The sequence below is a fragment of the Astyanax mexicanus genome, chromosome 5 (genome assembly GCF_023375975.1).
Source record: "Astyanax mexicanus isolate ESR-SI-001 chromosome 5, AstMex3_surface, whole genome shotgun sequence".
Classification (NCBI taxonomy): domain Eukaryota; kingdom Metazoa; phylum Chordata; class Actinopteri; order Characiformes; family Acestrorhamphidae; genus Astyanax; species Astyanax mexicanus.
The window spans coordinates 15895154-15917840 of record NC_064412.1 but is presented as its reverse complement, the minus strand read 5'-3'; the positions used below and the strand labels follow the sequence as shown (position 1 = coordinate 15917840).

Here is a 22687-nt window from a genome sequence, read left to right as displayed (position 1 = left end):
AGTCACCACTTCCTACCACATTCATAACCATTTCTACCTGTTTATGTGTCAAAAACATGAGCTGACACTCTCTTAATCTCAAATACACTGCACACATTCTCTGTATATTGTCTCTCATAATAACACATTCATCACAACATCAATTTGTATTTAATCATTATCAAGTTATTCTTTTGTGATCAGACTAAATATTGTGCTTAATTATTTCTATTGCCAGACTAAGTAGGTTTTATTTCTTATTTTATTTTTAGGTTGATTTTTTTCATTGACAAATACTTTTTTGTAACACAGCAACAGTAAAAAACAATGTACATAAATTAAAAATGAGAGTCATCTAGGTTTAGGAAGAGCAACTATACAAACTTCATAGTTTTTGACATTGATGTTAATATTTTTTTTCTTTTTACACTTTTCTTAAAAAAAAGAAAATTGACTATTATTTTTATATATAGACTAGTCAAAATTTCAAACATCCAAACCATAAACAAAAAAACAATACTATTAACTTGCTAAAATCTTCCTGATTTTATGACATTTCCATTTTTACAAGCACACAACCCATCATTTCTCTCTAAGTGAGTGACATTAACCAGTTGCGAATGGCAGAATCTATTGTAACTATGTGAATGTACAAGCATCTTAATTCATCATTAAGAATTCCGCCTGTAGCCACTTTCCTTTAAACTATAATTATAATTAATACTTTTCACGAACAAAATCTGTAGTGAAAGTTTGATGAAACTGCACCCAAATCAGTCCATGCATGTTCATCCAGTTTGAATGTGGGTTGATGAGTTGAACTTGAGCATCGCCCAGTTCCATATTGCTAGGTCCGATTGATCTCTGCTTGACTTTTGCTGCAAGTTGACAATGTGAAAGCTGACAGTGTTTGAGTTGCTGTAGAGTAGCTGAACTAGACGCTGATCTTTTGTTAAAATAAGTTAGACATTCTGTGGGCCGTTTTACTAACTTCTTCTTTCGCACACCACCCCCTTTCCCTGCGTCTTGCGTGATTGGCTGGATTAGATGCTGACAGGGCACAGAAGCACGGCATGGATGAGTTTATCTCGGCTAACCCCTGTAGCTTTGACCACGCCTCGCTGTTTGAGATGGTGCAGAGGCTCACACTGGACCACAGGCTCAATGACAACTTCGCATGCCTGGTAAGTCTGAGGAGCTAGGACTGGCTTGTGTCAATTAGTCAACTAGAAACATATTGACAATTTTTTTATGCCCTTTTTTTCAAACTTTTGTTTTAGTTGGTTAAGTTTATGTACAGTGTTAATGGATTTTAATTTATCTTATGGATTATTTAAATTGTCTATTCTTTAAGGCAGTTTAACTTTGTGTTAGTGATTATTAACTACCGGCACATTGTTAATTATAACTAGCTTGTTTGTGGCCATGGTAAAAGAGTTAGTTTGACAATAATTACAGAGTACAGTGGGGCAGTACAAAGAAACTCAGTGCATATTGTCCCTTTAAACGATTTTTTACAAGTACAATTTATTGGGATGTGTAGCTAGCCACTTTACCAAGGTGTAAAAGAAGACCCAAGACAGTCACCCTCTGAGCTAAGAAAAATGGTTAGTTCGGAGGGTAGAAGTAGGGCTGTATTTTTATTGTTATAGCAAAATAAGGTTTTAATATAAACACATCAAAAGAGCTGTAATAACAGCAAAATTTAAATTACATTAGCCACGTTAAGCAATAGAGGAAGTCTTCACACTGCAGACTGTGTTCATTTAATGTATACATAATTAGGCTGAAGGCAGAGCGAGGTAAAGTGAGGTAGAGGTTCACAGTAAAGGCACACATCAAACTATTTCTTAGCCTGGGAAAAAACAGTGCAGTCAAGCCAGGTGACTTTGTATGTATGTTTTCTATACATACATGATAACAGGATATACAACCGTGTAATTGTACATCCCAGTTTTTGTCTATATCATACACACCTAATCAGAACCAGCAAGGCCCTGGTCTGCCATGAGCTGGAAGCTGTTGCAACACTGGTGCCACTGTTTTGTGTTGACTACAAATGGACTACAAGCTTAATTTAAACATTCAAGCTCGACTAAAGTTTGCAAGGACAAAGAAAAATCTTTCAGGAGTAAAAAAAAGTTTAAGCGATATGACATAAAGATTATGTTGCCTGGCCACAATAACCAGATATATGTTTGGAAAACTAAAGGAATTCAACCAACTGTTGAGCATGGTGGTGGTAGCATCATGCTAAGGTTACTTTTCCCACTCACGGCCTGAACCATGCATATAATAATGTCCACTACAGTTTTTTACTATTTTAAAACCAAGTACCATCAAACTAAGAGAACTGAGGTTGCACAATAGATATTTTATAAAATGTTTTCATTCCATCAGTTGAGTCAATTTTTTAACTCCCTTAATGACAGTGTTACGTTGCATAGTTTTCACAAAATTGTTCTCTGATAAGTGTCATCATTCTAGTGACCAAACAGTTTTTGCACAAATGACCCACGCACATTCTTTTTAGGAATTAAATCACACTCAGACGGTAACCTGTATAGCAGGTGTGATATTACAGTATGGTCATTTTTTATATCCTGTATAAAATGGTTTTAAATACATTAATATTTATATATTGACATTGCCCAGGATATGACCTGATGAATTTATAGAGAGTACTAACTGCCTTTTTCTGTCGACAAAGAATGAAATGTCCACAGCCTGTTTTTGCTTTGCAGGCACAACTTCTACTGGTACTTGACCTTCACCCTCTTTATTGCTGTTGTGTTTGTAGGGATGGTTCAGCCCGGGGCAAGTCTTTGTCCTGGATGAGTACTGCGCTCGAAATGGAGTGAGGGGATGTCACAGACATTTGTGTTACCTTGGTGACCTGCTGGAGAGAGCCGATGCGGGGAACATGATTGACCCGACGCTGCTGCACTACAGCTTTGCTTTCTGTGCCTCGCATGTCCATGGGAACAGGTACACTTCCACTTTTTACTGAAGAAAAAAACAAGAGGCTCAAAAGAAAAAAGAAAGACAGAGCGGAGGGTTGTTAGAGATTTTATTGTCTTTGTCAATAAAGACAATTAGCCTTTATTGTCTTTATTAGCCTTTATTAGCCTTTGTCTGCTCAGTTGTTTTCTTCTCCTTTTAAATGTCATGTATGTTTTTTTTTTTGTGTTTGGCATTTCACATTATTAATTTTGGCTTGTTTTTTTGTTCTCCCTCACCTTAATCCATGTCTTCCCCTGTATTTCGACAGTGTTCATTTAACCATAAAGGCTTCCTTCCTTCCTCTTTTTCATTGATTTTGCTCCCTGAATCTCATTGTTTTAATATCACTCACCTCATCATATGTTCCTGATAGTCAAAAGGGGTCTGAGTTACAGGGGTGTGGCTCTAAGCCAGGAGGGAAAAAGGAGTCTAAAAAAAAGAGGAACTGTAAGCCTCAGCCAGTCCCTGTGTGCCAAAGGTAAGAGGGCTTTGAATGTGGAGAGGTAACTCAGTATTTGATGACTGTTTGCAGTCTTTGATGAAGTAAAGATTACTGAAAGAAACACATTATAAAAATTAGGATTATTTGAATAGAAACTGCAGGTTACTGTGACACAGGATATTGTCAAGCAGAATAATGACTTCACAATGTACTATCTACATTTATACTTTGCTTACAAATCCAAATTCTCAATATTTTAAACTAAATTGGAATTTGGATTTGTAAGCCGAGTATACTAAATAGTAATTCAAACTGGATTCAATTGTGATCAATAAAGTATATCATTAGACCCCTATCAGGCTTCTTGTCTAGAAGAAGCAGCTTTGCTTCCGAACTGCAGAGGATTCTGTCCTTTCTTAAAATAGGACAGATTTATTTTTAGCTGTTGAGAGAAGGCGAGGTGGGAGGAAGGCTCCCTCTAGCTTTCATAATAGAAAACAGATATAGACTCTCAGTGTTTCTAGATGGCACTATGGCTCTAACAGTATATATATATATATATATATATATATAGCTGTGTAGTTACACAGGTCAGGAAAGTTTAATCTGAAGTGCAGTGTTAAAGGGGCAGTTTTCCAGACAGAGATTTAGCCTACTCTTGGAATACACAGCATTTTGAATGGAGATTTAAAAGAAAATTTTAGGCTTAATCCATATCTTGGACATCCATCCACAGTGCTTTCTATGTTATATTATATTTAAGCATAAAAACAGCTACTGTTGCAACTTTTTATTATTAGCTTATTAACTCTCTTAAAGCATTTTAGTTCAAATCGTTTGTGTTTTCTTTTAGTTTTAAATGAATTAACATTACAGTGAATGTTTTGTGTTGTTTATTATTGTTTATTATTGATTATTTTCTCGTCCCTGACTATTCTTATTATTAGATATGGGCACAGTTAGGATAAGCAGAAGCAGTTCACCAAAAATGATTAAATAATCAATTATTCTTTCACAGTCAACAAGGATGTACCTTTGCTGCCACCTCAAGGATAGGTTTGCTGTAATCCATATTCAAGCAAATGCACCTTTCAGGCATATTCAATCTAAAAGATGTAATTAATTAAACATGTGACCTTTAAAAGCTATAATTCAACTAACTAGCCTGTCAAAAACTCTGTTTTGAGTTGGCAATTACTGCATTGCGAATAAATGGTTTGGATAAAGGCAGTGACAGGCTGAAGAGATATGAGACTGATTAGTAATAATTAATTAATCATAAGAGTTATGCAGCATGCAAGTCACAATCACTGCAGTATTTGCACATTACAAATCAGAAATTTGTGTTGGCTATTATCAGCCACAGGATTAGTCTTTTTGAAAGAGCTCATTTAGAAGTGACTGAGATGTGGTCAAATCCCATAGGTTGCATTAAGTGAAGTGTGCATTAATATTGCATAAACTACAAGTGGCAAATTATCACCTTTATAGCTGTAACTTAGATGAAACAACCCCTGGATATCTCAGTGAGGAATCCTAACTGCTGCTTCCAACAGGCTTAACCGGTATCCTGAGGTTAAATGAGTACAGTCATGTACCAAAATATGAACCTGCTTTGAAAACCTTTGACTTGTATGTAGTCAACTTGTTGTTGACTGCATGTATTTAAGCATATGAACATTTGTTGAGAAATGTAGTTCATATGATAAAACACATACATTTGAAGAAACATTTTAATATGATTAATTTGTTAAATGTAATATGTAGAAGTTCATTCTTAGGTAAAATTTAGGAGATGCCACTTTTATTATTGCTGTGCACCATGTATCATGTAATTTACTGTAAGATTGGGCTCCAGGTGATCTAAGGCACTGCCACTATGATCAGGAGAATCATGGTTTGAATCCCATTCATGCAGCTTGCCATCAGCTGCCGGAGCCCTGAGAGAGCACAATTGGCCTTGCTTTTTTCTGGGTGGGTAGATGGCACTCTTTCCCCTCATCACTCCAAATGGTGATGTAGATCAGCACAAAGCATCTGTGAGCTGATGTATCAGAACCAAGTCGCTGCCCTTTCCTCCGAGTATGCTGTGATTCTACACGGCAATGCTGCATCAGCAGCAGTTTGAAAAGAGGTGGTCACTGACTTCACATGTATCAGAGTATGCATGTGTTAGTCTTCACCCTCCTGGTGTTGGGGCATTACCAGTGATAGGGGTCCTAATGAGTGGGTTGGGTAATTGGCCTTGATTGGTCAATTGGGGAGAAAAAGGGATAACATTTAAAAAAAAAAGAAATTAAGAAAAAATATTGTAAGATGTATTTAATATGTGAGTTATTTCAGTCTAAAAAAAATAAGTCCAATGAATCTGACAGATTTGATTTTGTACAGATGTGCTCAAAATCTCATAGACAGAACTGTGTGTCGTAGCAGTAAAAGCTGAGTAATGTCTAAGCAGTCTGAATCATCCTTTCTTTATTTTAAATTAGGCCTGATGGTCTTGGAACTGTAACCGTGGAAGAAAAGGAACGCTTTGAAGAAATCAAAGAACGATTACGTGTTCTGCTGGAAAACCAGATCACAAACTTTAGGTGAGGAGATGATGCTTCTAGGACACATACAGTGATTTTATTCCCTCCATTTTTTAGAAATACCCGATGTTTTTTTTTTTACCCTGTATCTCAAAACTGTACTGCCTACAGCACAGCTCATTGTGGTTTTGTTCCTGCCATAGGTATTGTTTTCCTTTTGGGCGCCCTGAAGGAGCACTGAAAGCCACTCTGTCTCTGCTAGAGAGGGTAATGTTTTCTATGTGTGTGTGTGTCTGTGATGGTGTTTTGTGAATCTGTATCTGAAGGGGAAAGAAAAGAGTCTCAATTCTTTAAAGCTCACACATTAATATTAAATATGCAGATAGTAACAGTTCTGTTGCGTTCTGTTTACTCTCAGGTTCTTATGAAGGACATTGTGACCCCAGTCCCGCAGGAAGAAGTAAAGGGCGTGATCCGTAAATGCCTGGAGCAGGCAGCTCAGATCAACTACCAACGCATTACTGAATACGCTACAGTGGAAGGTGACTACCAGTGCCCTCTTAATTCACTCAATGCCTTTAACCTTCTCACTCACCAGTTTGATCTGAGCTCTAGAGAAAGCAGTGATTTGTCTTCTACTCTTAATTTCTACTTAGAGCTGTGAATCTTAAAGCTGTTAATGAATGGACTATGAACGTGTGAAAGAGTAACGTTACATGAGTACAGAATTGATGTATACATTTTTTTCTTAGGATTATACCAATTCTGCTTTAAAGACCTATTACTGTTCCAGTATCTTTTGTATTTTTACTAATTTGAGGTTGATTAACATGTTATAACACATTAAGGCACAGATGCTTTCATTTGTATCCTTTTGTTGTAGACTTGTGAGTGAAAATGCATTCAGATTCATAGAGTGAAGAGCTTCTGACCCCTTCCATTCACTTGAGGTGAAATGGAAAACAGAACATAAGGATTTTACATATAGTTGCAAAATGTCCTCCATTACCCTGCACCTTTCTGTTTTTTTTCTATACAGTTCTGCCCAATTCTAAAGCCAAGATACATCTTTACGACTATTCTTGCAGTTAATTGATTAAAATTCATTTTCCAAGATCTCTCTTTGGCCTTATAGAGTTTCCTTCCCTTCAGGTCTTCAAAACATGTCAAAGGCTAGTGAATTGGAAACATGAGGAGGACTGAAGGTGAGCTATGTAGTCACAGAAGAAGCAACAGTTCTGACAGGAAACTGTTGATACAGCATTTAGGAACTATTCTATCTAAGCAAAGAGGGAAAATATCTAATCCTATATTTGAATTGGTCAGATGTTGACGTCATTTACTTGTCAGATATCAGTCAGACAGGGCGAATCCACTTATAGATGCGGCTTTCAGTCTACAGCTTGCGATGGACCATAAACTCACTGTAGTGTAAAATCAGATGTGTCACCGTTACATATTCCAGTCCACATCTTACAATAGCCCCGGTCTCTAAAAGAGAGCAAACCATTAGCAGTTGTTTTGAGTAAAATATTTTTTGTTTGGTGATATTTCTCCTGTAGCTCTTGTATCAGAATGAGTATCTGCATTGGCCGTTGTGCATTGCAATCGGATTGAAACAGAAAAATGTGGATCGGCCCATCACTATAATTAACGTTTATTTACACCAAGTACTTTTTAGTTGGGACAGAAAGAATAGATGTAAAACTGCATGGCTCTCATGAATTTCCACTTTTTGTATTACTAAGATAAGCAGTTATGCCACTGTCCTGATACTGCTTTGTTTGGTCTGCAGCCTCTGATTGGTCAGCCTAATTTTAATCATTAATATATATGTATTAATTTTTTAAGTACCTGTAGTGCATTTTTAACCCACAAACAGTGGATTTGGTGTGAACTGGCCTTTAGAGATGTCGAATAGTGAAAAACGCTGGAAAGGATATATGGATATAAGGATTCCCAGGGTTTATCCAACCTAGGGAATTGGACAAATCCCAGGGATGAAAACCTGGTAAAAGAACTAGTACTATAAAGTACATCAATGGAAGCACATAGAGGAAAAAAACAGGGATCAAGGAATTGCTTTCAATTTGACTGATTTTAAGAGGAATGCAGGAATATCATGATGGTCTGGTTTGAATTGGGCTTTTTCCCCCCCCAAAAAAGACAGAGGGCCTAGTTCAGTTGGGTTCTCCCCTGTCTTTTGACCCCCCTCACACCACCACTCCCTACCCCACTATCCCTTATAAGGGCTCTGGTGATCCCCAAGGGTCACAAATGGTGAACTAAACTCTGTAGTATTTACTACCTCTGTTTCTGATACTAAATTTCCTTCAGGGGCATTGTCTGGTTCTTCCCTTTTCAAATTATTTGGACGCCGTTGTCGTTACAATGACAGTTTGCAGAAGTGACCACCAGACATGCCCTTCACCATCTCGAACCCTTAACCCCCTGACTTCTGACCCTGAACTCTTGCATGCCGAAATCCTCTTTTTCTTTAGGAAAAAAGAGGGAAATGTATGATCACCCTGTCTACTCCTTGGCTACACAAGTGATGGATTTAACCATCCGTGAGTAATTTCCTCATCCTTTTCATCCCTTACCCTCTTTCTTCACCCCTGTCCATTCTGTCTTCTGGGACAGTCAGTCCTGTTTTACTTTCATATTTATTTTTTTAAAGGAAAGCTGCTTTGCATTACATCTGTTAAAATCTTTATTCTGACATGTCAGTGTATACTTTGGTTTAAATTTTCTAACACAGGCAAAGCAACTAACAGAACAACAATATATACACAGATAAAGCATAACACCTCTATGTTTTTTACACCCATTATCCAATTTGTCAGCTCCACTGAGAATATAGGAGCACTTTGTAGCTCTATCAATACAGACTGTAGTCCTGTATCTGTTTCTCTGCATACTTTGTTACCTTGTTTTTCGATGGTCAGGACTCTACAGCAGAGTGTTATTTGGTGGTAGGGTATTCTCAGCACTGTCATGGCACTGATATGGTGTTCCAAACAATGGATAATGGGTGCAGAAACAAGAAGCTGATCATAATGTTATGCTTTATTGGTGTATAGGCATCATATATGTAGCCTGTAGTGGTATTCATGAACTAGTGGACAAACTACAACATTAACAAGACATTTTATCGTGACAGGCTCAAACAAACGGGAGGAGTTAATCCCTAATATGTTCATCACTCTCACCCATTGTTCATTAGATCATTCAGTAGGATTCTGTCCCCTCTATTCATTGTAATTCCATGGAGTGGACAGGAAAATGTGTCGGTTATGGCCACATCTGTTCGTGACATGACACAATCAAGCATCTGTGTAGCTTCTTCTTGTCCTTTTTTGTTGGTTTGAAGCTCATGCTCATGACTCGAATGCATTTTTGCTTTTCACTTATCTCTCTCAGTTGTCTGCTTGTGTGTCTGTGCAGTAGTTTGCTAGCTGGTTTCACTGGGGATTCCAGTCCACTTCAGCAGGTGACTCAGCTGCCAGCAAAACTGAAATACCGCAGCGGAGAAATAAGTCATAAGTGTTAGAACCAGTGTCGTAAATTTGTTCACGACCAGCTGTTGTCAGTGTTTCGTTGAGGCGAACAACTCTGTGGTCTCTTTGTTGACTGTGTCATGTTGCTTCTTCACTGTATTTTTTTTCTGCCAGGTAAAAGTCTGTGTTTTTGTTTGTCACTGAATGTTTAGTTCTTTTTTGCTTACTAACACCCCAAAACCTCCCCCTGGTGAGCAGTCAGGACAGACATTTTAAGGAGTGACACGTGTCACTGACTTGGGACTTAAACCTCACCTTAATATGGGAAATAATTCTTAATAATTATTCTTTGTTTCTCTCTTTTCTTTTCTTCTCTTTTATTTCCTTTTCATTTTCTTTCTTTCCTCCTCTCTCTCTTTCAAGTTGAGAAAACTCTAAAGGATCAAAGGGATCCAGGTGAAGCCATATTTGACATCAATCTCTGTCCTCTACAACAAATAACCCAATACACTCAGACACAAACATGCTGTCCCTCACAAATTCATCTATAGTTAAATAAGACCTAACATCACCAGCCTAAATAAAAACCCTTCACCGCTTGACACAAGAACTTCCCCTGTGCAATTTTGGCATGGTCTGTCCTCTTTCTTGAGCTATAAAGAATGCTGAAGATAGTTTGTGAAGATAGTATACTCAGTTATAACCATCAGCCTTTAGCAAAGTTCTATGAATTATTTGTTACTGCTCAGCTCTGCAATACTATCTATCACAAACATCTTAGCAACTGCATTTTCAGTGTGATAAACTGCGAAATAATAATAACTTAATGTCCCCCAAAGGAGCACAATGGTTCCACTAGGAAGAAAGTGTCTCTTGGCAAATAGATTCCTATTATAGACTCTCTGTATGTCTAATTGTCCTCTTTCCATCCTGCTTCTAATTTGAAGAAGCTCAAATATCTCAACTAAAAGGAAACTTAGTATTAAGAAATGTTTAACACACTGATTATGGATGAAGTATGAAAACAAGATGATAATCATGTATTATCATCATAGCCTGTCATTACTTCATCATTTTGTGTTGATGACATCTTGAATGAAATAAATCAGAGTAAGTGTATCCATGTGCTGAGAAATCTAATTACTGAGCTACAATCCTGCTCTCTTTATTGCATTTCTAGGCTTTAATCCGATCTTGAAAATCAGAGTATGAAATCTGATTATGATCGGATTATTAGTGTTGCAGTACCAAAAACTTTACGCTTAATATAAGAATTTAAGCAGTCTCTCAAACAGGCCCAGCTAAAATAAATTAATGTTGAATAAAAAAATGAACCGAAATTTTAGATTTTTCTTCAGCATAATTACCATGACCCATGTTTAAATGGGAACATCCACTTTTGCTGCTTATCATTCTTATGTATTTTTGTTATGTATATCTGTCTTATTCCAATTGTCTTGTTGAGAAAATGATATATTATGTCTTAACAAAAGCGTTTTATGTCCTGCATTCATTCCATTGAGTCAAACTTATCACAGTCTGATCTGCTGTTTGTCTTATATGTGGCATTTCCACAGATTTTGCAACAGGTTATTTGCCAACCAATTATTGCTCAGTTTAGGATGTTGTTTTTGGTCTTAATATTTGTATTTTAAATTTGATAAAGTCTAATTGGATTTTGTCTCTCTGGCAATAGACTTAAAATCCCTATCCAATTGAATATATTTTAATTATGACTTCTTAAATCACATGATAACTGAAATAATGATGAAAGTGCACTCTTAGGTCAGCTAATTTGTTTAATCAGAAAGGTGTAGTATTTAAACATCACTGATGTCAGGAGGACTTCCTTATGTAAGGTGTTAAAATAAGTGTCATCAACCACATCGCTGTTTCTGCATGCAAAACGGGACTGTTTAATATTAGCTGCTTTGGTCCCATTCCAAAATAATATCACTGCTTTGACCTCTGTTCTTACACACTTTTCTGCTCCAGAGAATGTAGCCAACCTAGCTACACCTGCCAAAAAACTGGAGCATGTCATCCGCCTGGCAGAGTTAGTCATAGAGGTTCTCCAGCAGAATCAGGATCATCATGCTGAGGTGAGCAAGGCTTCCATTACTGTCTTTTATTTTTTCCTCTTTCTCTTTATGCTGCCAGTGTCTCAGGCCTTATGCTGTGTAGAGTGTCTTGATTTAAAAACTGTATATTACCTCTTAATAGCTTAAAAGTCTGCTGCAAATTTTATAACAATGCAGTATATTAATTTGCTTTCTTGTGATCCGGACTTTTTCATCCTCTGTTTCTGGATCTTTCTTCTATAACAAGTTCAAGATACAGAACAGTGTTTGTCTTTGCAGATACAAGGCTTTTACCTGGGAAAACACAATGCAAAAGTAGACGTGTAAAAGTGAAAAAAAAGAAAAAGAATAAAAGAGCAAATGGGGTTGAGGGGAAGTTTAAATTAGCACATTATAAATATAATTAGCCAGTCTGCATGATTCAGTAGTTGTTTACTTAAACCAACTGGTCAGAAATATCCATGGTTGGCTACAGTGACTACAGTACATGCAGTTTCTATTTAGATAACCCGTGGTCTTCCTGAGCTCTACAGATTTACTCTATTTTTTTGAATATGCTTAACAGGCTGCGGTCACAAGTACAGGAGACCAGTCGGTACAGTATCCATGTTTCCTTCCTTCTTAAGTCCTCATCACATAGTGTATCTTTCCCCTCAAGCATGTCAAGTCACGCTAGGGGCTTTACTGTCATTTTTGGGGAGGGGGTGGGGTGGATGGGGCAGTTACATAAAGAAGGTTGAGCATGGAAGGGAACTGATGAGAGGTATCTAATATGTCTATAAAGGTCCGAAACCCCTTACTTTACTGTGAATTTTGCTTGTGTAAAGCATGACAGTTTAAGAAGGTTACAAGGTGTGAACAGAGATCCTCCACGGAGGAATCCAAAATGTCCCTTCTGATCTTTCTAATGCCCAGAGTTCATTTAAGTATCTTATGTTCTAAGCAGTTTGCATATATCACTCAATACTGTTGTTTTTCTCACCGCTCAATCCATCCTATGGGCTTGGGCAGGGAAAAGAGGTACGTGAGCAAACTGAATGCAAATAAATTAGCTCCTTTGTTCCCCAATAATGGTTTGTGCATGAGCTGTGTGGGGCCTCTATTCCTGTCATTCCCTATTCTTCCCAGTATGGGGAATTGTAGCGTTTCTGTCTGACTTCAGAGCGTCCCAGTTTGCTAGCACTGTCTCTGTCCAGTCTCTCTTGAAGAAACTGACTGTAAGACTTGCATCCCGTGTTGCAGGGGTTGATCAAGATAAAAGTTCTTTTCCTAGAGAGAATGCATATATAGTTGCACCACCCCATCCCCTAGTTTTGTCATCCGAGCCTTGTCCCAGTTTGCCTTGTCAGTTTCTCCCTTTCTGCTAGTGTTTCTCTGGCCCCCTTCCAAAGTTGAAGTCTACTTTCTCTCTATCCACTGCAATCCAAAATCACAGCCTTGCTACTTCCCTTGGACCTTTCTAGTCAATTGCAAATAAATAAGCTGAAAAATGATGTGATCTAATAACCATAATTGCAAGAAAGGTCTTAGGGAATGATCTTGGACTTGATTGGATTTGACATCTCAACCCTCTTTCTATCTACTTTTTTCCTATTTGTGTGTCTGATTGAGCTCGGCCATATGCGTTGCCCTGCTGCCCTGGTGAATGCTTTGTTTTCTGTTCAACATTTGAAATGTTGTGCTCAATGATGTAGTGTATTCAAAGGTTAATTATGGGTAGGCCAGGTAAGTGAAATGGTAAGTTCAGACCAAGTTTGTAACCCAGTTCCAACTGATCTTGGATGGAAAAACTATGAAGCTTTGGAGTGGGTTGGCAGGAATAATAACTAAACAGCATGCTGCCAAGGGGAAGGGAAGGATTAACCTCTTCAAAGGCTGATCAGTTCCCTGAATGACTTTGCCACTGGTCAGGTTTTTGTTTCTTTTAGCAATGAGTAAAATAAATGATGCCAAGACTGCACGCAAGTTGGTCCACCTGAGAGAGCATACAAGAGCTATTTCTCAACACTTGACATTTCCAAAGCTGATCAGCACTCTTGACGATCAGACCAACACAAAACAAAAAAAAACAAAAACAAACTAATTCTGCTCTCATACCAATTTAAATAAGCTTGCTGCATGCTTGCAGTCTTGAGCATGGGAGGTATTGCAAGGTTGCATGATGACGAAACACATCCCCATCCTAATGGCAGGGATGCAGTGATGTGAATGGTTGAACAGCTACATCTTCCATCTGGAGAGCGAAAGCATGCAGCGATTTCTACTTCACCTGCATGGGAAATGCACCTCTTCTGGCACCTTGACTCCACCGATTAGATATTCTCTGTAAATAAGTAAAACAATACTCATGAAAAGCTATTCTGTTCACACGTTAATACATTTGCAACACAAGACAGATGTAGGCAGATGTAACAATGTAGGCTGTAACAATCACAAAAAAAATAGTATTTGCTTTTACAGTTAGTGTTCTTAAAGGGCTACATGATATACAGTATAATATTCAAATTACATCCAACATAAGAATCTTTTTTTATTAACCATTGTGTGGTGTTCGGGTCTGTGGGACCCGTTTTCATTTTTCATCAAATGATACAAAAAAAAAAAAATTTCTGTCTTCTTTTTTGTAATCTTTTTTGTGAAAAACATATATTAAAACACATTTTCGATAAACACACACTGTAACCCCCCCCCCCCCACACACACACACACACACATACACATTTATATTACATACAGTATGTTTGGCCAAGGGCTAATAAACATTGCTTCATTTGTAAATTTGAAACTAAACTAATTTTCTACTCATATCTTGAGTTTAATTCATTTTCTTTTACATTTTATTAAAAAACTAATAAAAAAGTAGCACTTTTTAAAAGAAATGTAACATAAGAAAGGTAAAGGGCGGTAAGCTGTTTATATTGTTGTATATATTGTGCAGTTTAGGTGAAGCAAGCATGTGTAAATCATTTTAATGTAAAATTGCTTAATTTTGCTGAATTAAATACAAGTAACAAAGTAAACGAGTGACAAAAATATGAACACCACACAAGGGTTAAATTATAAGTATAATGTCACCTTAAGGCAGAGAATGTATACTGCATAAAACTGTTGCAATATGCAAGTATATAATCAGTATATAAAAGTATTTTTTTCATTTTTATATTTTTTTCTGTGTTGCAAATTCACTGAACATTGACTTTAGATTTTGAGGTGCCTTAGACTAAATCTTTACTAATCTTTATAAACTCATGTCTGCTGGTGTAAACTGGTTATAAGTGTGCCATATGTTTAGAAGTTATTTACAGAAAATTATATTAATTTTGTCTATATCCAAAATCCCTATACTACAGTTTTACAGTAAAATCACAACAGAGCCAGGGGTTCATTTAACATATATGATTTTAAGGTGAGAGGTCACATTTGAGTAGCAAACACATTTGGCCAATCTGGTTTGAATCTGACCACAAATCTATTTATGACTCCTAATGTTCAGTTATTTGATAAAAAATGGCCTGGTTTTAGTAACTCGGTAACTGAAATGTTGTGCATCGCTATTATCAACACATGGCAAAACCAGTTTGCTCCCCTTTCCTTTGGTTAGATCACCTCGCCTCATCTCTGCTCTGACTCTAACTGTCTCTCCCTCTGTCCTTTTTCCCCTTCTCATGGTCTTTCCTTGCTAAACAAGGCCTTTGCATGGTGGTCGGATCTGATGGTGGAGCATGCCGAGCACTTCCTGTCCCTGTACGGCGTTGACATGGACGCAGCTCTAGAGATCCAGTCTCCTGAAAGCTGGGACAGTTTCCCTCTCTTCCAGCTCCTTAATGACTTCTTACGAAATGACTGTAAGCATCCAAGGTCCCAGAGGCAATTAAGACAGTTTATCAAATAAATGAGATTGTATTTTACATCAAATGCAAGCATGTTGATTTTCATATTTTAATTTATATTACACTTAAACCGCCAATGTTTTCATGTTGTGACTATGCAAGCTTATTAGGTTTATAAATATCCAACTATTGCTTTATGAATACATTATTCAATTCATATGAATGTGTTATAAAGCCCCTATGTAGGCACACTTCAAATAAAGTGTTTTAGTTGAATGAATCTCAAGCTGACTCAATCTGATTAAGCCTGTCTCTCTCTTTGTAGACCATCTGTGTAATGGGAAGTTTCACAAGCACCTGCAGGACCTTTATGCCCCCCTTGTGGTGCGATATGTCGATCTAATGGAGTCCTCCATCTCTCAGTCCATTCACAGGGGCTTTGAGCGCGAGTCATGGGAGCCTGTGAAGTAAGATACTATTTCCTGCCCACTCGGCAGTGTTGGGTGTGATTGTGAACCAGAGTCTTTCTTAACACATACATCACTTACAGACACTTGTGTCCCAGAAAGCAGTGTGGGCAAAAATAAGGTGACAGGTATCATCCAGTGTTTGGAGGCATGCTAAACCACAGGCAGTAAGCATTAGATACCTTCAGTCTGGTGATGTTTTCCATGTTTTCCACCTTGGTAAATCTTAGCTCTCTTGCAGATCACTAAGATCTCTAAGATAAGTTTAAATGTATTTTTTTTCTTTTTAAAAATACAACAATAGAACTCTACTAAAAAATTAATTGACTACTTTCATTAAGTTTATAAGCAATGCGTTAACATTTTAAGCTAAAGTCCAAACGATACCTTGCTCTCTCAGGTTAGATGGCTAGACTCCAGTCAGTGCCTTTCATGTTTTCATCTTTTTGTTTTGGTAACTAACCCTCATGAGCGTGCTTGACTGAAATAGGATGTCTTTTATGTGCTAATCAGTTTTTCTACCCTCCCTGCCTCTTTGACTTTGTTTTGCATATTGATTTCTTAGCTATAGATAATGCTTTTGAGATGAGGGGTTGGCAAGCATTCTTTTTTTAACCATATCTCATCAATGTTTTTGAGCTAAAGAGATACTCCTCTGAACTGTATTGCAATGAATGGCTGTAGATTAAGCTTAAATAAAAGGGGTTAATACCCTTTTGACCATGCCCCAGCAGTGCCATAGAATGCAGCTTCCTTATTTCTTTGTCTTCTACTTCTACTTTTGTGTTTTACTGTGTCTTAATTCTCACCGCTGGCTGTTTTACCTGTCAATCTGCTGTTTGTGCCTGCTATTGAAATATGCTGCTTCTGTTTCTTTATTTATCTGTAAGTATGTATGTATATATGTACGTATGTGCTTTTGTCTATATTATCAGCCATATTTCGTTTTACTGTAGGTCTTCTGTTTAAATGTTTTAGAAACCTTCCCTACATTTAACTGATTCTTTATGTCTGCTACTCTCAGATGTCTAAAATGGCTTTTTCCTTTATATAGTTTTTTCTTACTCCTTGTTACTTTCTTACTGTATGTCTTACATTGCTTTTTTGCAGCATTCCACATTGCCACTGTTATGGATTTTTGTTTCTTTTTGTCTGTTTCTGCAGGAGTTTAACAAGTAATCTGCCCAATGTGAATCTACCAAATGTGAACCTCCAAATTCCCAAAGTACCAAATCTTCCCGTGCCAGTAGCAGGACTATCTGTTAACCTTCCACAAATGCCTAGCTTTTCCACTCCATCCTGGATGGCTGCTATTTATGACTCTGAGTGTGTATTCAATGAGTTTACATCAGATCTGATGAATTCAAAATGTGGCCCCTTGGCATGAAGGTGTTCTCTTAAGGCTGGTTGTTATCTTTGGATAAAACAATTTTGAAAACAGACTTTGTACTGGCTTGAAAAAGACGATTAAATCAATTTTATGTTTGTTTCAAATCTGTTAGATTTGAGTAGTTTGAAAATGGATCTGTATTAAGATTAGTTAGAGTGAGTTCAGGTAAAGTATGACAAAGCCTTGATGATAGATAATGAGCATTGTATCCATACATCTTTGTTATGGGTATGGTCATGGCTTAGTTCACTTTTACTATAACTTAATCTGTTTGGGTTGTTGACATCTAAAATAATAACTTTTTTAATTTTACCCTGATTAAGCTTGAAAGCTTATGGAATTTCTGGTTAGATAAGACGTTTAAATCATAACAATCACATAAATGTCCTGTATTTGTTGAGGTGCTGCATATTTGCTGTGTTAAGAATAGTATTTTTGGACCCTTATTGGTTTAAAAATGTGTTTATGTCATCACCTACTGTGTGACCCACTCTTGGCTTTTTTATGACTTTAAGCAAAGGCTTTAAAGTCCTGTCCCATTTCTTCCAACCCAGTTATATGGGTGTAGAAAACAAATGTCACCCTGCACCAGAATAAATAGGCTACTTCACCTGACTACTAAATAAATACAGTAGACTGAAATGTTTTTCAAGCCAGCATAATTCACTATGGTACTCTATACCATGTTAATACAACATTACAGTGTGTTCCAGTCTCACTAAAAAGCAGAGCAAAACAATAATAAGCAGACAAATAAACTGTGAGTGAAGAAAAGTTCAGCAATTATTGCCTTTTATGTCATTTTCATGCCAAGTAGATTGCAAGGGATTTGGGTCAAGCCCATGTTGTCTGTTTCTTTGAAATGAGAACTGAAAAGCTTTTCATTTTCCTCAATGTGCATGCCATTGAGGTGGGACTGAGGTGGTGAGATCTGGATTGCAACCCAAACCTACGAACAGTCAGCCCTAAGTCTCCCTGCTCTCAACTAAGGAAAAAAAATCCCCTAATAATCATAAGGTTAGGACTGCAGATTAACCCATCTGTGTTCATCCAGAACCTTTTTGAGTTTATTACACCCAGCCGGTCATGAGGCTGTTTTTGTCCAGATATTCTCTCATCAACTCACATAACATTATTACAACCCCAAAATGACAAGTACATTTTATTCATGTGGAGACGTTAGGGTTTAGGTGGTTCCTGACCATAAGGAACTTGTAGAAGCAGCATTGAGTAGTGGACCTTTGACATCTGTGGTAAGAAATCCATTTTTAGAAGGATCCATCCTGAATTTGAGGTGAAGAGGTTTGTTAGAGGGTCATCGTGGTTTGTTTGAAAGGTGTCAGTGGGTGTGGGTTGGTGGAACTCCCTGCCTGGTCATAGACTCCTCCCTGCTTGGTCTTTTTTGTATTTGAAGACAATGCTCTGAAGCAGCCCTTACGTCAGCCTGCAGCTGGCATCCAAGGCAGTAGAAATGAGCTATCATGGAGTTTAACATGGGAGTGACCTTCTGATTGTCAAGTTAGCATGTTTTACTACACCCCAAGTCCATTTCACACCAGATTTCTCCTTTAATTAATGACACATTCATAACACTTGTGTAGTTAGCCAAAATAATTAACTGGGACTATTTTGTCCCATGGCTCTACCCCCACTAAAAAGGTAGCAGCCTTATCCTCTCAGAAATCATAATCACTCCTATGTTTCAACTCTATGGTAGCTTACCACCCCCCTCCCTGACCCTTACAACACTCCTCCTCCTCCCGTCCCATCTATCTCCACTCAGGATGGCAGCGTCTTCAGAGTTGACTGCATGGTGTGTGTTGACCTCTGGAACTCCGTCAGCCTCATCGGGCATGGGTGGTGAGAGAGAGCCTGGTCTTTGTGTCTCTGTTCTTCCTCTAGACTTTTTTGTCCTTCTCATATTCTGTCAGTGTAGCATTCTGAAGTATTAGCATTGCTAACAAAATGTCTGCAGCACTAATGATATGATGCTTGGCCTCTCCGCTTAACTGGCTCACTTAGTACAGTATCTGTTCACCCAGCATTCGTATATGGGTCATCCCTCAGAAACATCCAATTTTTTCGAAAATTTGAAACGGCAAGATGACTTTATTTTAAGCTTAGACTTAGACTACAGGTGCATCTTCACTTTATTTCAGTAATTTAGTTCAGAATGTGAAACTCATATATTAGATGTATTACACACAGAGTGATCTATTGCTGATGATTATGGCCTACAGCTAATGAAAACCCAAATATCAGCATCTCAGAAAATTAGAATCTTATATCTATATAAGTCCTGCTGTAAAAGGAAATCTACATCTCTATAAAAGGTGTCAGCAGGGGGACACATGAACTGCTGTAAGTTTATAAACAATAAAATGAATAAATGTTTAGAATAGATCACTTTGTGTGTAATACATCTATGAATAAATAAGTTTTCATTGTTTTACTAAATTACTGAAATAAAGTAACTTTTCAATAATATTCTATTTTTTAGATTTTATATTGGCTATATGAATGTTCATGAATTACTTTTTGTCCATTTAATTTAAAATCGTGGGTATCAATGAAAGGTAATACCAGTAACAATTGTCAGGCGTGATATAGTAGCTAAAATATGGATTTATATGAAATCATGAGTTAAATGAGAAGATTTCAAAAACCTGAAAAATGACAGTGGACCCACAATGTGCTTTACTGCATAGGTCTTCAGAAAATAGGTAAATAGAAGTAAAATAATTACAGTAAATAATTTAAAAATTTTGTAAACATTTTGTGTAATATAATGCTATTATATTTTACATATGTGATATAAATCAGAAGTCACAGGGCATTTTTTATTTCAGAAATGAAATATAAAGACTAGAGACATTAAACTTGGACTATTCCATAGAATGACCCAGATACTAATGTGTACGAAAAGGGCTTACTGACACACCCTTCTTACATGCCTTCTCTCACCATGACATTCCCAAGCCCCCCGCCCCCCTCCCCCCACTCCCTTTTCTTTTAGAGAAATATGCCCAGCCACAGTGTGCATGACTCCAGGCCCTTTTAAGGGTGAATAACCTCACAGCTGTGCGAGGTTATTAATGTGTTTTGGAAACACACCTGTCTATTTTACCATACACTGTCTGAACATATGAACCTTTTACCCTGTGAATTAAACACACTGGTACGATTCACCAGGTGTCTGGGCCACTCGTCAGTGTATGGTTAAAATAATCTGAAAATTGAACTAAGTAGAGTCATAGAGATAGCTCTACCTTTCTGTAGCTACTTTCACTCAGCAGAGTGTTGTTGAACACTGATCTCTGACTCGCTGTTGTGCCTGGCAGTAATGGCTCGGGAACTTCAGAAGATCTTTTCTGGAAGCTGGATGCCCTTCAGACATTCATCAGAGATCTGCACTGGCCTGAGGAGGAGTTCGCCAAGCACCTAGACAACCGTATGAAGCTCATGTCCAGCGACATGATTGAGTCCTGTGTTAAACGGTATGTTTCGTATGTTTAACTAACCCTCACGCAGGTTGGCTAGTGTATATGAAGCGAACCCGGTTTCGCCATCCACGCTAATACAGAAATACAGAACTAGGATCACTCAGACTCTTCATTTGAGCCGTGTCTGTAGTTCAGTATATAATAGTCTAATAATGTCTTTTTGGTTCACTCTTTGCTTCAGCACAAGGGCAGCATTTGAGTCCAAGCTGACCAAGAGTAGCCGTTCAACAGACTTCCGCATCCCACTGTCCTTATGTACCATGTTTAACGTGATGGTGGATGCCAAGGACCAGTCAGCTAAACTGTGTGCCATGGAGATGGGCCAGGAGGTAATGAAAAAAAATCTGTGCAAACTATTTTTGGAGACAATTTAAATAAATAAGTAAATAACAAGGATATGCAATTGAAAACTGTTTACTTTTTAAATATACATAATAAGTGTGGCCAACATTAATCTGTTAATCATAAAACACTGTAGCTAAAGAATACCACAATAGAAGAGACTTACATTTTACATTTAATGCACTTTTTACTTATATTTAAGCAACAAAAATGCATTTAAATGCTTGACATTCTTGATATGAATGTGCTGTATCAGATTACCATTTTCCCTGAAACCTTTTAGCATTATTTTCTGCATGTTGGCAAAACACCTTGTTCAGTTATAGTATGCTGATGTTGTTAATCAGTTGTTTTTTCACTTATTGTCACTCCAATTTTTACATTTTTCACATTTGTAACGTGTTTTTTTAGAAACAGTATCACACTAAAATTGATGAACTGATTGAAGAGAGTGTAAAGGACATGATTGCTCTTTTGGTGGCTAAGGTAATTTTTTTAGTAGTATATACTGTATATATAAACTGATTCGTGTCAGTGTGACGTCATTTACCTGTATTTGTTCCACCTGCACAGTTTGTGGTGATTCTGGAAAGTGTTCTAGCCAAGATTTCCAGATACGATGAGGGAACTCTTTTCTCATCCTTCCTATCATTCACGGTGAGATTTAGGGAATTTCACATATTAGATTAGGTAGTGTTATCATTATTATTAATCTAGTACCTGTAATCCCTTGTAAAAATGTGTTTGTTTTCAGGTGAAAGCGGCATCAAAGTATGTGGATGTCCCTGTAAGTAATTACCGGAGCTTTTTATTGCAGCTGTTAGCGTAGGATGTAAAAGTTGAGTCGCTAACTCTTTCTGCTCTCCTACAGAAACCGGGAATGGATGTTGCTGATGGCTATGTGACCTTTGTTCGTCACTCTCAGGACATACTGCGAGATAAGGTCAATGAGGAGGTGTATATAGAGAGGTTATTTGATGTAAGTAAGATGCCGTCTCCTCCACGCCTAACTGGGGAGGTTCCATCCAAAATGTGGCGAAACAATGGGGCATATGAGGGATAAGTCACATTTTGAGTGCTGTGCTCTGAATCCTTTCATCCTGACAGATAAGGCCAGTCTTATCCCAAGGCTCTCGCTCTCTCACTCCTCAGTGTCTCATTAATGTGAATTCACGTTCAGCCCTCTGTGCTCTGGTGTTGCTTTAGCCACAATGAGTTGCACCTTTGTCCTCTGATGTTGCGTTAGCTACTGTTTGTCGGACCTTTGTGCTCAGAGCTCACGAGGCAAAGTGTCACTACCACCACCAAGTGGATTATTTAAGACAGTGCTCTCAAAGACAGTGAATGAAGTGCTTGTTGATCATTGTTTGTCATATTTTCTTTTTCAATATGATTAATTATTAGCATACAAATCAGGATTTTACCTGCAGTGTAAATACAGTATATATCAAATTAGATTGTTAGATGACAGATAGTACTACAGTAGTACTGGCATAAAATATGACACACACTGGAGAGCACTGTTACATTTAGAAATAATCCTTTGTGAATCATTTTGTGAGTTTTGGTCTTGCACAAATGTGTACATGTGTATGTGTGTGTGTGTGTGTGTAGTGGGA

General features: G+C 37.5%; 1 protein-coding gene across 10 annotated transcripts in view; it reads left to right on the top strand.

Annotated features, from left to right (window-relative positions):
• cadpsb (Ca2+-dependent activator protein for secretion b) overlaps window positions 1-22687 on the top strand; it is a 102482-nt gene that overhangs the window by 72963 nt on the left and 6832 nt on the right. For 3 of the 10 annotated variants that reach the window (XM_049479755.1, XM_049479759.1, XM_049479760.1), the window contains exons 12-28: window positions 1027-1163; window positions 2780-2967; window positions 5914-6015; window positions 6159-6222; window positions 6374-6497; window positions 8457-8525; window positions 11451-11557; window positions 12102-12131; window positions 15225-15381; window positions 15692-15833; window positions 16998-17159; window positions 20565-20720; window positions 20908-21055; window positions 21480-21554; window positions 21642-21725; window positions 21823-21855; window positions 21940-22047. In XM_049479755.1, the coding sequence (XP_049335712.1) occupies window positions 1027-1163; window positions 2780-2967; window positions 5914-6015; window positions 6159-6222; window positions 6374-6497; window positions 8457-8525; window positions 11451-11557; window positions 12102-12131; window positions 15225-15381; window positions 15692-15833; window positions 16998-17159; window positions 20565-20720; window positions 20908-21055; window positions 21480-21554; window positions 21642-21725; window positions 21823-21855; window positions 21940-22047 (1886 nt within the window). Of the gene's footprint in view, window positions 1-1026; window positions 1164-2779; window positions 2968-3355; window positions 3461-5913; window positions 6016-6158; window positions 6223-6373; window positions 6498-8456; window positions 8526-9878; window positions 9912-11450; window positions 11558-12101; window positions 12132-15224; window positions 15382-15691; window positions 15834-16997; window positions 17160-20564; window positions 20721-20907; window positions 21056-21479; window positions 21555-21641; window positions 21726-21822; window positions 21856-21939; window positions 22048-22687 lie in introns of all 10 variants that reach the window. The other 7 variants (XM_049479761.1, XM_049479756.1, XM_049479758.1 and 4 more) reach the window with 7 other exon arrangements.